Source organism: Pleurodeles waltl, chromosome 8 (assembly GCF_031143425.1).
Source record: "Pleurodeles waltl isolate 20211129_DDA chromosome 8, aPleWal1.hap1.20221129, whole genome shotgun sequence".
In the NCBI taxonomy this organism is placed as follows: Eukaryota; Metazoa; Chordata; class Amphibia; order Caudata; family Salamandridae; genus Pleurodeles; species Pleurodeles waltl.
In genome coordinates this window covers 1,161,699,924-1,161,715,027 of record NC_090447.1, presented here as the reverse complement: position 1 = coordinate 1,161,715,027, position 15,104 = coordinate 1,161,699,924, and the positions used below count along the sequence as shown (strand labels likewise).

General features: G+C 43.8%; 1 protein-coding gene across 3 annotated transcripts in view; it reads right to left on the bottom strand.

Annotated features, from left to right (window-relative positions):
• The window catches only part of ZC3H13 (zinc finger CCCH-type containing 13), a 532,845-nt gene that overhangs the window by 404,245 nt on the left and 113,496 nt on the right, over positions 1-15,104 (bottom strand). For all 3 annotated transcript variants that reach the window (XM_069205400.1, XM_069205402.1, XM_069205401.1), the window contains exon 5: positions 13,306-13,414. In XM_069205400.1, coding sequence (XP_069061501.1) covers positions 13,306-13,414 — 109 coding nt within the window. The remainder of the gene's footprint in view (positions 1-13,305; positions 13,415-15,104) is intronic.

Here is a 15,104-nt window from a genome sequence, read left to right as displayed (position 1 = left end):
CTGGAGTTACAGGTAAGAAACCATTTCTTCTCTCGTAGGGGATTTCCATGTATAGTCATAAGCATTGAATAGAGTAGCAAGCCCATCCCCATAACCGCGGTGGAGTCGATATAAGAATACTGAGAAAAACATGAATCATGCAAACAAATTCTTGAGCAAAGCCTGTCCAACCTGAGCATCTGCCCTAGCGTCTGTATCAAGGCAGTAATGCTTAGTAAAGGTATGGACCGACCTCCAAGTGGCAGCCTTGCATATTTCTGCCAAAGGGACATTTCTCATCAAGGCTACAGTAGCTGCTTTCCCTCTGGTCGAGTGGGCTTTTGGTCTACCACCAAGGGATTTGTTTGCTAACTGATAACATAACATTATACATGAAACAATCCACCTGGATAAAGATTGTTTAGATGTGCCCAAACCTGTTCTGATTGGGCCATAGTTAATAAAAAGCTGTTGTGATTTTCGTAAGCTTTTTGTCCTGTCCAAGTAAAATTTCAATACTCTCTTTACATCCAGAGAGTGCAGAGTTCTCTCAGCAGGAGTAGCTGGATTCTGAAAGAAAGTCGGTAATGAAATTGTTTGGTTCACATGGAAGTCGGAGACTACCTTAGGTAGAAATTTTGGATGAGTTCTCATTACCACTTTTGCAGAATGAAAAACCGTGTAGGGTTCCTGAGCGCAAAGGGCCTGGATTTCGCTGACCCTACGCGCTGAAGTGATTGCCACCAGAAAAGCAGCTTTCCATTTGAGATGCTGCAGCGATGCCTTGTGTATCGGCTCGAATGGCGGCAGCATCAGACGTGATAAGACAACGTTCAGTTCCCATGGAGAAGGCTTTCTAATGGGAGGAAAAACCTTTTTTAAACCTTCTAGGAAATCCTTAATAATCGGAATCCGAAAAAAGGAAGTTTGTGAAGGACTCTTTCTGTATGCTGTTATCGCCGCCAAGTGAACTTTTATTGACGACAGTTGTAAGCCCGATTTTGCCAAACTTAACAAGTATGGTAAGATAGATTGTTCTCCACAAGAAACCGGGTCAATGTTGTTGTGTAAACACCAAATGCAGAATCTCTTCCACTTGCTTGCATAGGCTGATCGTGTGGAAGGGCGTTTTGCTTCCCTCAGAATTTCCATACAGTCCTGAGGTAAGTTCAAATGTCCATATTGCACTAGCTCAGGAGCCATGCTGCCAAACTCAACGATGAGGGGTTGGGATGAGATATCTGCCCTCTGAACTTCGTGAGAAGGTCCGGGCGATATGGTAGCCTGATGTGTGGTTTGAGTGACCGGTGAAGAAGGTCTGGGAACCACCACTGGCGTGGCCACTCCGGAGCAATTAGGATCATTTTGGTCTGAGCATTGGACAGCTTCTGGAGAACTGCCGGAATCAGGGGAAGCGGTGGAAAGGCGTAAAGAAATGCCCCTGACCAGCTTATCCATAGGGCATTCCCCAGTGTCCCTGGATGGTAATATCTGGAGGCGAAGTTTTGGCATTTTTTGTTTTCTGGGGTTGCGAATAGGTCTGTAGAAGGGGTACCCCAGAGTGCGAAAATGGAATGAACGACGTCGTCGTGTAGTACCCATTCGTGGTTCTCGCTTATTACCCGACTGAGGGCATCCGCTTGAACATTCTGGATGCCGGGCAGGTGAGTTGCCACTAGCGACAGGTTCCTGGCTAGAAGCCAATGCCAGATTGTCTGGGCCTCTCTGGATAAAATTCTGGACCTGGTGCCTCCTTGTTTGTTCACGTAGTACATAGTGGCCACGTTGTCTGTCTGAAGAAGGAGAGTTTCCGTTCTCAGAGAGGGAAGGAAGGCTTTGAGCGCAAGGTGGACTGCGCGAAGTTCCAGCAGGTTGATGTGATAGAGACTCTCTTTCTGTGACCACTCGCCTTGGACTCGAAGATGTTCCATGTGCGCCCCCCATCCGAGCAGTGACGCATCTGTTACGATGGTTTGAGATGGAGGTCGTTGTTGGAACGGAATCCCCACCAAGAGATTGCTGGGCAAACACCACCACTTGAGGGATTGTAGGGTGTGAGGAGACAGCAGGACTTTGTTCTCCCAATCGTCCCTCAGTTGACACCACTGATCCTCTAGATTTTCCTGCAATGGTCTCATATGGAGACGAGCATTGGGAACCAGATGGATACAAGACGCCATCGAGCCCAGTAGAGAAGCTATTATTCTTGCAGTGGCTTGAGGTCTTTCCTGCAGTTGTTTGCACTTTTGGAGAATCGATAACCGTCGTTCCTCCGAAGGAAACACCTTTCCTAGCTTGGTATCTACAATGGCCCCTAAGTAATGCAACCTCTGAACAGGTGTTGCTGTTGATTTCAGAAGATTGACTTGAAGACCAAGTTTTTGTAGCAGTTGTAGAGTCCATTCGAAATGCTGCTGTGCCTCGAGATAGCTGGAGGCCTTTATGAGCCAATCGTCTAGATAGGGATAGACGAATATTCGCTGTTTCCTCAAGTGGGCGGCTACTACCGCCATGCATTTGGAAAAAGTCCTTGGCGCTGATTTTAGGCCGAACGGTAGAACTGCAAATTGGTAATGGCGTTTTCCGACAGTGAACCTTAGGAATTTTCGATGTTTCTTGGCTACTGGGATATGGAAGTAAGCGTCGCAAAGATCTATCGCACATAGCCAGTCGCCCTGACGTAAATGTGGGTAAATTTGGTGTAAGGCTAACATCCTGAATTTTTCTTTGCGAATCCATTTGTTTGCTGTCCTCAGATCTAAGATGGGACGAAACTCTTGTTTGTCTTTTTTCTGTACAAGGAAATATCTCGAATAAATCCCCTTCCCATGTTGGCTGATGGGAACGGGTTCTATGGCTCTTTTTTGCAATAGGATATTGACCTCTAACTGCAGAGCTTCGAGATGGTGGTTGGCTGTTTTGGGTGGAACAGATGGTGGAGAACTGGTGAATCTGAGAGCGTAACCATGTCTCACAATATTCAATACCCAGGCGTCTGTTGTGATGCGTAGCCACTCGTCTAGATGATTTGAGATACTTCCCCCTACCGGAGTGGGTAACGGAGGAGGGGGAAGCAAAGATTCAGGGCCTAGACGTGGGAGTTTGTCGAGGTGTCTGGGTCTGAGGTGTTGAACGACCCCTTGTCGACTTTCTGGAGAAGCCCCTCTGATGCTGCTGCTGCTGCTGTTGCTGAGGGCGTGAAGACGACCAATGTGGAGCCTGATACCTGTGGGTGAACAGTCTTCTTTGATATGGGCGGAATCCCTTTCGCTGTTCTTTAGGTCGCTCTATGCCTACCGCTTTTAAGGTATCCAGCTCCGACTTCATTCTGGCCATCTCATCATCGGCATGAGAGCCGAATAAAGTGGAGCCTGAGAAAGGCAGGTTCTGTATCCTCTGCTGTGCTTCGGGTTTAAGCGATGTAAGCCGCAGCCATGCATGTCTCCTGAGCGCTATACCATGAGCATAGTTATGTGCGGATAGAGTTGAAGCATCTGCCGCAGCACTTATGATCTGGTTAGAAACCATTGCTCCCTCGCTCACGACCTCTAGGAAATCTTCCCTTTTGTCCCTAGGGAGATGCTCTGAGAACTGTAGTATAGAGTCCCAGAGGGATCGATCATATCTCCCTAATAAAGCAGTGGCACTGGCTGCTTTCATGGTGATAGATGCTGTCGAGCATACTTTTCTTCCTGCAGCATCGATCTTTCTGCTTTCTTTGTCTGGGGGAGCAGAGGAAGACGGTGACGTCGAATGCGATTTCTTCGCTGCCACTATAACTACCGAGTCTGGTACTGGGTCCGACCTCAAGAATAGAGGATCTTGCTCTGGTGGACGGTACTTTTTAATGAGTCTGGAAGGAGCAGACTTTGTTGTAGCCGGCGTGAGAAAAATGTCCATTGCCGGTTCAATAAGACCCGGAACCAGTGGAAGTAAAGGTCGTGAAGATGTCCTTTGATGCAAGGTCTCAAAGATTACTGATGTCGATTGGGCTGGAGCTGCTAGCGGGATATTCAGCTTGGTTGCCCCTCTCACTAAGACCTCCTGAAATGTGTTGACATCATCTATGGGAGACACTATTGGGGATGGTGAGTCTGATAAGGTTGGAGAGTAGTCTCGTGTGGACGATGAAGAATGTCCATGATGTGATTGACGACGGTGCCTTGAGGTTGATGTACGTCTCGAGGAATAACCAGAACGCCCTGCAGATCGCGTTGGAGTCCTCGGAACAGGTTCTGGAGGAGGCGCCGGAAGAGGAGCCGTAGGTGTTACCGGCGTCTGTGGTAAAGGCGACTGCCTTTGTGAGAGCTGTGGTGATGCTGGAAGTAGGATAAGCGAGGCCGAGGATTCTGAGGTTGTATAAACCCTTCTAGGCCTCTTAGATGGTCTTCTCGACGTCGAAGCACTCCTCGACGTCGAACTGCGGTGACGCCGAGTGCCTCTAGACGTCGACTCGTCTCGCCGTTGAGAACCTCTCGACGACGAACCTCGACGTCGGTGCAGTGACGGTGAACGCCTCAGACGGCGAACACTCTCTCTCGACGGCGATCTCCCTCGCCGTGTCGACGGCGAGCCCGACTCGGATCTCCTTGGCGTGGACTGTGTTCGCCGTGTCGACGGCGACCCAGATCCTCTCGACGTCGGGTGTCTTCGCCGCCTCGACGGCGAAATAGCTGTCGACGGCGAAGATGTCGTTTTCTCGCCGGCGAAGCACTTCTCGACGGCGAACATGTTGGCGCCGTTCCCTGCTTCGACGTCGACGCTCTCGACGTCGTCGGAGATCTATGTCGTTTTTCAGCAGGTCTGGAAGGAGTCATGGAGGAAACAGGTTGAGCCCTGGTAGAAGTCTGACCTTCTCCTCGCTCTGTAGTGGAATGGCCACTTTTTCTCCTGTCCTCTTTCGCCTGGAGTCGGATCTTCTCTCTGTCACGAAGGGTTCTTCTAGAGAAGGTTTTACAGATGTCACACGACTCCGGTTTGTGGCTGGATGGAAGACAAATTATACAGACCCTATGTGGATCTGTTTTAGCCTTCTTTCTTCCACAAGAAGGACATTTATCAAAAAGTGAAGGCATTTCTAACTAGAAAAACCTCAAAATTCTGTCAGAATTTAACAGAAATCAGTAGAAAATGATCACTCAAAGGTAAAAACGTCGAGTGAAAATGAAATTCAGAAGATATTTCAATGAATTTCCGTCACAAAAGCTTTTGTGAGGTAGAGCTCAATGCTTCAGGGTCCTGTCAGCAGGAGCCGGAAAAAAGAACTGAGGCAACTGCCTTTTGCTGTGCATGATGGGAAACAGGAAGACTTTGCTTTTCTTAAAGGCACAGCTCTATTTACATTCTGTATAATGGCAGCCTATGGGCTACACTGCCCTGCATTGTTTTATTCTCATCAGAGGTGTAAATAAAGTATGAGAATGTATTTGTTATTACATTTCTAGAATAAATAGGTGTTTGAACATGAATTTACACTACTATTGATTTTCTTTTCAACAATTTGGCCTGTGTAGCTGTTCACATAGGCTGCACAATGTTATTCTTAAGTGTTTTTTGACAGACCTTTTCTTTAAACGGCTGGTGTTTGCACTTAAGAATATACTTCACATCAGTGCTCCGGGGTCCCCGCAGGCGCGCGGAACTATTCAATGCTTATGACTAAACATGGAAATCCCCTACGAGAGAAGGAAGACTTTCAAAACTGCAGTGTTCTCAAAGATTTTTCCGCCTCTGTAACAGATTTTATTGACTGTAATGCCTTGTCAATATGCTTTCCAAAAAAATGCTTGTCCATCAAACGGAAGGTCTATTATTTTATTTTGTACTTCCGGACGAAATGATGTGGCCTTCAGCCAACCTTGTCTTCCAAGGACAGCAGCACCCACAAGCTGATGAAATGCAGTAGTAGCTATGTCCAATGCAAGGTCCATTATCTCTGCCGATGTGCGTTCTCCTTCATATATCTTTCGCTTTAGTGTCATCCGGCAGTTGATCAATATATGGGACAATGTCAGCCCGGAACTGTCTGTCATATCTAGATAAAACTGCAAGGGAGTTAGCCACTCTTACAGTTAGACTGGACATTGAAGAAAATCCTTTGCAGATGTTATTCAATCATCTTCCTTCCTTGTCCGGAGGTGCAGATATTGCTGTGGAGGGATTTTTGGATCTTCTCTGGGCTGCTTGCGTTACCACCAGAATCTGGGTGAGGGTGACCAATCAAGCATGCTGGGGCATCTTCATGTGTTTTATATTTTTGTCTATGCGTGGATGCACTGCTGTGACTGTCGCTGGGTTTTGCATGACTTTCAAACCTTCTTACCATATGTAATGGACCACTGGCATGGAGCGTACTGATTTTTGGAATGGCTCCTTAAAGTCATAGAGAAAGCAATCAGTTTGCTTAGATGGCATGGGAAGTGAAAATCGTTTAGCAGCCCTTACCATAAGATTATGGAATCCTCCAATGTCCTCTGGAGGTGAGTCTACTTTCAAAGGTGAAAGAGAAGGTGGTGCAAGAATTATATATTCGTCCCACTTCAACTGGTTGTCGAGGAGCTCGCCTTTCTCCTGTTCTCTTTCAGATAAGTCAGTGTCTTGTGGGAGGGTCATATCAGGGGGGGGACTACATTTGTGAAAGGTAAAGTGGTAGGCATATGACACAGGGTGACTACCTGAGAAGTTGGAGATGACAGAGGCTGAGGTTGTACTTCTGTGGCTGGAAACCACCTTCTATAGTCCGCTAGCATTGCCTACAAGACAGTTATTAAAGTGTCATATAAAAATCCTCTTGATATGGTTGTTCACATGCATAGCATTGGGGGTCATAAGCTTCACTATACTCTTTGTCCTGCTCTTGGTACTTTACATTTAACTGCGAGGGACTGAGCACTGTTCCAAATGGACCCTCATCATCCAATCTGTTGTCAGCCTCAAGAAGGTGGGCTGGTATAAAAAGGGTTATTTTACTAGGAGCAGTATGCTCCGGTGTAATTCTCGTTGTTTCCTGTCTTTTGTGAATTTTTCTCTCGTTGACGCCTTCGTCAACGGCATGAAAGGAGCACTCGTTGATACTGACTTAGTCGTTGAAGATTTTGAAGATATTTTAACCGTCAACGATGACGGTAATGAAGCTACCAAGGTTACCGTTGTGGACGATGTAGTATTAGAACATTGGAACGTTGGCAGCTCCATTGAAAACAATGGAGTGCTCCGGGCTTTTACTGGCCTGGGGATTTTAATCCTCTCGGGCTTCCTGAGGAATTTGTTTTATTTAAGGCTCAGGCCTTTAACGCGGGAGCAGGCCTTTAATAGCCGGTAGAGCCCGCTATGGCGGGTTCTAAGGCTATAGTATAAGTCTTCATCGACGATGATGTTGTTTTTCTTGTCGACGGTGGGTAACTCGTTGACGTCGGAAAGGCCGTTGTTGGGACTGTGGTCGATGGTGGGGATAGAACTCCTCGTTGCCATCGTCAACGAGGTTGTCATCGATGGTGGAAATTTTAAAACTGGTCTGTCGACTTGAGGAGCAGAGGAAGGCTTCTTAAAGGAATGAGGAGTAGGAGGCACAGATGATTATTTTTTTAGCCCTTTCGGAACTACTCAAATGTCCTCTTTCCCCTTTTGAGGAGAGTTTGTGAGGAGATGAAGAAGGGCTGTGGACTTTGTAAAACCCTAAGGTGGTCTTTTTGTAGGCTTTTCTTGGCTGCTCTCAGAAAGATCCTGACTGAGGAGACCTTGCTCTTTTATGTGATCTCCTGGGAAGGTGTAGAAGAAATATCACTCTCAGAATCAGAGACTGGATTATCTCTAGAGTTAGGTTTTTGCAGCCATGTCAACAATCTGCCTTCTCTATCCTTCAGGGCTTTAGAAGAAAAGGTGCAACATATCTTGCAATCCTTTGCAGAGTGGTCTGAACAAAAGCAGTATATGCAGTTCTGGTGAATGTCTTCATAGTACAACCTCTTTTTACCACAGGTTTGGCAGAACCTGAATAAACTCTCTCCTTGTCAGACATGGTGGAGGCCCTGCCAGGTATCAGTCAGAATTAGTTGAGAAGAGTATAATCTTTTGGGTATTCCAAAAATAGAGAAAAGCAGAGCAGAGCTCTGAGGAGACTCCCTAGCACGACATGCAGTAGAAAATCTGAGGAACTGGAGCTTCTCTCAGGAAGGTTCTAAAGGGTGGTGTCGCCTGATTAGTGGACTCTTAAGTTTGCTCCTTTTTCTTACAATGACTGATAGGGTGCTAAACTGAGAGGCCTAAGAGCCTTTAGGTTTAACCTATGTTAGTACTACTTAATTAAATGTACCAGGGAATCCCATCGCGACGACGGGGAAAGATTCAAAGATGTGAATCTATGAAGTTCCAATACTGGAGTAGCATGCGTTGCTCGGTCTGTAGATTGCCTGAAGCTAAAATTGCTTTTCTGCACATCCTTTAAGAACATTCCTACCACCCAGCATTGTCTCATCTATACCAATAAGAATTCAATCCCACTTGTCAGCCTAAAAATGTTTTTTTTTTTTCAAACTGCCCTTTTGGTCCCGCTTTGGTTCCCCTTCAATTTCGACATGTTTTTGGCTCTTCCCTGTCACAGGAACTTGGCACACCTACACAAGTGAGGTATTTTTACTGGGAGAAGGTTGGGTGGTAGGAAATATTTCCCGGTGCGGGGATCCCACACAGAAATGTGGGAAAAATTTGCTTTTTTAGCTAAATTTGAGAAAACACTGGGGGATGCTTGCAAGTCACACCTCCCTGGACTACCTCAGGTGTCTCGTTTTCAGAAATGTTTGGGTTTGGTAGGTTTCCCTTTATGGCTGCTGAGCCCAGGACCAAAAACGCAGGTGTTCTCCCCCCCCCTCCTGCAAAAACAGGTAATTTTGTATTTGATAATTCTGGTGTGTTTTGGGACATTTCATGTTGCGGGCAGTAGGCCTACCCACACAAGTGAGGTACCATTTTTATCGGGAGACTTGGGGCAACGCTGGATGAAAGGAAATTTATGGCTCCTCTCAGATTCCAGCACTATCCGTCACCAAAATGTGAGGAAAAGTGTTTTGGCCAAATTTTGCAAAGGATCCTGGGTAACAGAACCTGGTGAGAGCCCCACAAGTTACCCCATCCTGGATTCCTCTAGGTGTCTAATTTTCGAAAATGCACAGGCTTGATATGTTTCCCTAAGGTGCTGGCTGAGCTAGAGGCCAAAATCCACAGCTAGGCACTTTACAAAAACACGTCAGATTTCAATGTAAAAATGTGATGTGTTCCTGTTGCGTTTACTGATGCGAGTACTAGGCCTACCCACACAAAGTACCATTTTGATCAGTAGACTTGTAGGAACACAGAATAGAAGAACAAGTGTTACTGCTCCTTGTCTTTCTCTACATTTTTTCCTTCCAAATGTAAGGCAGTGTGTAAAAAAAAAAAAAAAAATGTCTATTTGAGAAATGCACTATAATTCACATGCTACTACGGGGACACAGGAATTCAGAGATGTGCAAATAACCACTGCTTCGCAACACCTTGTCTTGTGCCCATTTTGGAAATATAAAGGTTTCCTTGAAAACTATTTTTTAATGTTTATATTTCAGCAAATGAACAGATGTATACCAGGTATATAATGAAAACCTATTGCAAGGCGCAGCTCATTTATTGGTTCTGGGTACCTAGGGTTTTTGATGAACCCACAAGCCCTATATATTCCCACAACCAGAAGAGTCCAGCAGAAGTAACAGTATATAGCTTTAAAAAATCTGACATTGCAGGAAAACGTTACAGAGTAAAACGTGGAGAGAAATGGCTATTTTTGTTTTTCACCTCAATTACAATATTGTTTTTTATTTTAGCTGTTATTTTCTGTAGGAAAACCTTGTAGGGTCTACACAAATTACCCCTTGGTGAATTCAGATTTTTGTCTACTTTTCAGAAATGGTTAGCGTTCCGGGATCCAGCATTGGTTTCACACCCATTTCTGTCACTAACTGGAAGGCGGCTAAAAGCACATAAAGTAGCAAAAATGGAGTATGTCCCAGTAAAATGCCAAAATTATGTTGAAAAATGTGGTTTTCTGATTGAAGTCGACTTGTTTCTAAAAGCTGGGAAGAAGGTGATTTTAGCACCACAAACCATTTGTTGATGCCATTTTCAGGGAAAAAACACAAGCCTTCTAATGCAGCCCTTTTTTCCCCCATTTTTTTTTTAAACTACATTTTTGCTGTATTTTGGCTAATTTCTTGGTCTCCTCTTGGGGAACCCACAAACTCTAGAATCCCTAGGATGCTGGGAAAAAAAGGACGCAAATTTGGCATGCGTAGCTTATGTGGACAAAAAGTTATGAGGGCCTAAGCGTGAACTGCCCCGAATTAAAAAAAAAGGCCTAGCACCGGAGGGGGAAAAGGCCTGGCAGCGAAGGGGTTAAATCAGTAACGTAACTGTTTGAAAAAAAATCATCCTGGCTATATATGTAGATATATTACCAATTCCACAGGTAACTAACTGGGGTGGCTTTCTGTTAGTTTTCTGCAGTGAGTGTGAATCTCTCAGACCACTACAAGTTATTCTTAAGTCTAATATTCCTTAATAGTGTTATTTTTCACCAATCTGTGCAGGCAAACGAGTCACTTTACACCATGCCACTCCTCTCTACAACACTGAACACTCCACTCTATTCTACTTCACTCTACACCGCACCATTCTATGCTACTGAACCCCACTGAACTCCTATTTACTGTCCGCCACTCCATTCTATACCATTTTGCTTGATACCTCTCTACATCACTCCACTAAATGCCGCTCGTCTGTATAACATGGCTGGACATTGACAAAGTCAATAGTTCTTGTATACGCAAGACCTATTGGCTTTGCCAATGCGTCCTTCCTCTGTGTTCAATTTAAGTCTGAAAGGCTACAATTTTTACCTTCATGTTTTTTGCTGAAATAGTTTCACTGAATTTGAGTGCTGTAAAGTAGTTCTATGAAGATACTCTGAAGAGTTACTTTGAACATTTATTAATAAATTAAAGCTTAATTAGGCTCTGTTCTACAAATCTGTATATGAAATCTTGGACAAAGACATTCTATGATGCTGTTACGGACAAAAACAATGTAAAAAGGTGTTCCAAGGTCAGGACACGGAAGAGAATTACTAAAGAAGTTATGACCACCAATAAACATCCTATCATGCAGAAAGTCCTTATTCTCAAATCTTAGAATGCCTATTTTTCTCATTGCCAATGATGTAGAAAGCTACCCCTTAACCTGAAATACAAACCACAGGAGGTTGGAGAGGTCATGAATGAAGGTAGTCTTAGCTGTAAATGAAGTATCTGCATCAATACTGCCATTTTTCATCCTAGACTTTTGTCCAATAACAAGTTATTAAGAGAAAGTCTTACAGAACATGGATTATGGATTCAGGCAATCTACATCTCCAACACATTGAGGTGGGACTTAATTTTGTCTGTTGAAGTCTGGTCTGGGACAGTTGTCACTGAAGAAAAATCTTTAAGTACCCACATTTTAGATGGGCCTCCAAGAGTCCTCTTTTGTGGTTTTCAAGAATGCCATTCCTGTACTCAGCCAAAAACTGTACTGATAAGAGCCTCTCACCTATGTTTAAGAGCAGTTATTGTTGGCATAGAAAATATGTAGTAAAAAGGGCGGGTTTGGTAAAAACCACAGACTTTCCCCTCTGAACTCACCCTACGTTCTTAAGTTGAAGTATGGGTAAGCATGAGTAATGCATTTGGAGAATGACTAATTAGTAGTCTGTTGCAACTGCATAGTTGTTAATTCGATTATTTAGATTGTGGAAGTCCAAATTCCTCTTTCAGTTAATCAAATGCCCTTAAGGTGCCAAATGACATTAGGTCATTTATCTTTGTAATACCTGTCTATCCACACTGTCCAATGTAATGCCCTACCTCAAATACGGATACAACTATTCTGCAAGACAGGAGCACCTATGTAAGCCCTTTCCTTAATTCCAAGTAACTTGTGGGCTTTATGCCAAGCATGTGCATATTGATGTAATATCGGATTACTCCTCAAATGGAAGTTCAGGTGTTTCCCGTAAACAACATTCACATTGACCCAATCTCACTCTCTCCATATCCAACTGGGGTTGTATCTTTCTAATGGGTGGTAACATGTAGATATCTGGTACCAATTGGTGTGCTAGCCAGTATGCTTCTAAGTAGGCGTCTTAAAAGTCCAGCAGGTGATGCTGCATGTAATTTCAGTGCTTTCACCCTGCGCTAGAGACTTCACCATACAAATAAGTTTATTTATTTCCTCAAGAAGTTGTAAACCTGTGAGCGGTTTTTGGAGGATAAGAGGGCAGCCTTGTCTAGCACGTCAGGTAAACCAAAATTCACAGGATTGGAACCCTTCACAGTGGCCATGGGATCACTGTATAGCTATTGGGAGTTTCTAGGAAATCTCAAACCAATCATTATCCATGTAAAGTTAAAAAAATAAAAATAAAAATAATTGGCCCAACTCATCGAAATGAAAAGCTTGTTCTGAATTCAATGATCTGGCATGCTTTTCACTCTTATTTCTGATCAGCCAAAGCAGATGTACTGGATACCCAGCAGGATATGACATACTGAAACAGGTTTCAGTGTCAGCAAGGTAGTGATCAAGAAAAAGTTCAACACGGGAGAGAGTGTAAAGTAACTATGATACATATGTACAATCCCACCCGTCCTAAAGTTCAACAAATGCCAACAGTGAATCAACTTGTGATTGGTCAAAAAATCATTTAGAAGGTGTCCATCTATCAAATTCCTGCTGTTAGATCTGTTTAGGACAGGATGTATATGCAGATTCCAAAACCCTCCAACCAATGTTTTTATTTCCCAAGAGTGCCTCACCCTTGAAAAGAAATAAATTTTATCTCCTCACTAGAAAATACACCAAGCCCAACTGAGTGTTGTCTCTTATTTTAATTTTCACTAAACAAAGCAACCAGGGTCATTAGAACCTAAAGGTACATACTAGTATATAGAAACTTTCTAACCAGTACTGTTACTTTGTCTTTCATGAGGATTGTGGAATTTAGTAACACTGTTTCAAAGGCTTGTGCTCTGCATGTGTAGATGACTTTGCCAACCAGTTACGCTTCACTCATGCTTGTAAGGCATTTAATATTGACAACAAAGCATCAGATAATCTCATGCCGCCTACAGTTTACAAACCCCACCAGATTCTGGTCTATGATGAAACCCTCAAAACCATAGCACAAAGATAGCAAACCATTGTCAAGCCATGCCAATGGAAGAATATTCGCCAAATAAATGTGAAATACTTTACACTCACCATCTCGCTGAGTTTCCCAGTCAGCATTTTCTTCTTCACTGTCTGGTGTTCTCTCTTTAGTTATTTTGATGTCATCTTTTTCACGATGTCTGCCCCGCGATGACTCTTTCTTTTTTTTTTTTTTTTTAAACAAAAAAACAAAAAAAAAGTACCTATTAAAGCTCATGATGCCTATTGTAAGGCAAATTTAATAGCTCAGTGAGCTTCCATAACAACCTAATCCCACCATCTCTGTAGCACCAAATATCAGAATCTTATAAACTGACACATGTAACAATGCCTAACAGAAAAAACAATGCCAAAGTACTCCAAACGGATGTGAACAGCTGTGTTTTTCTTAATCTTTTTATTGTAATTCAAGGTTATTCTGGGACCATCCTGGAGATCCCCAGAGTTCCATACTGTAACCAGTGATCCTCAAATTCTACATGAAAGATCCTGGGGACTGCACTTCTGACAACAGCATGAAAATTGACAAATAAGTCAACAGAACAAGTTACCTACCTCTGGCAGTTGCTCATTCTGGTTGATACTTTACCCAACCACAGCAGGGACTATATGGGATCTGAAGAATTTTCTCATCAATGCTCTTATGTGCTGATAGGTGGCATCCTGAGGCTCCATAGTGACTCGCTTCATCCCAGAACTATCATAGCGGAGCTGCATGCAAGCTCCACTATTCTGCAGGGACGTCAGTTTCTTAATATATTTCTCCTTCCACGCCACCACAGATAGAGCGTAATGAAAAGAACTGCAGGTGACTGCCTAAATCTAACTTGGAACCTTATTATTATATTTATGAGTCCACCCCACTGAACAGGAAAGGAGAAGTAAAGAGAGAAATCTGGTGACTAAGTATACACCAGAAGAGAATTATCAAACGGCAAGTAACCTGCTCTGCTGACAGATGCTTCTAACCACAGATCCCTCACCTTAAGAATTAATCCTACAACAGTACCTCCCAAATCTGGAGAGTTTGCAGAGTGGACTTAGACCAGAAAGCTTTGCAGGACAGAGCAGGCAAAATGGCACTACCATCAGACTTGGCTGTCAATGAAGAAGACTATTATTTACCCTGTAAGCATCTATTTGTAATGTGTAGTGGAGCAGATTAATATGCTACACACACTGCTGCCATATAGTGTTGACCCCGGACTCTGCAATTTATTTTTTTCGATTAAGTCCTTTATGGACAAAGTCGTGTGTCGTATCTCTTCCTCCTTGAGGCAATGTGCATGTTCAATGTTTCCTTTGTTAATTAAAATTAAGGAACCAGGTTTTCCGTTTACGCAGATTTTTGCATATACAGACGCAAAATATTTTCCTTTGTTTGTATTTATAGATAGAAGCTGAAAAAATTCCAATAAATATGTTTGACTTTACTGCTGTCTGACTAGAAGATGAGCCTGTAAGGTGCAGGCATGGAGAGGGCTTATCAGATTTCAGCTGAGCCCATAACAAAGGCCGACACATTAAGGGTCCATCAGGCATAAGTTTGTTGGAGTAGTCTGGTTGGGAGTTTATGGGGTGTGGGGGTTTAGGAAAGTGCCCCTTTCTGACATGTCACCCCACTTATTGCTCAGGATTTGATGCAGTTTTGACTGAAAGTGCACTGCATTGCTGCTAACCAGGTCCCCAGTGCCAGATCTCGTTCCCTAAAACTGTGCAACTGTTCCCCAACTGGTAATACCTTTGTCCCCCTGTAAGTCCCTAGTAAATGGTACTCCTGGCACCTAGGGCATGGCTAGCAAAGAGGGTCCCCCCCCAAGGGCTACAACATGTATTGTGCTACCCTCAGG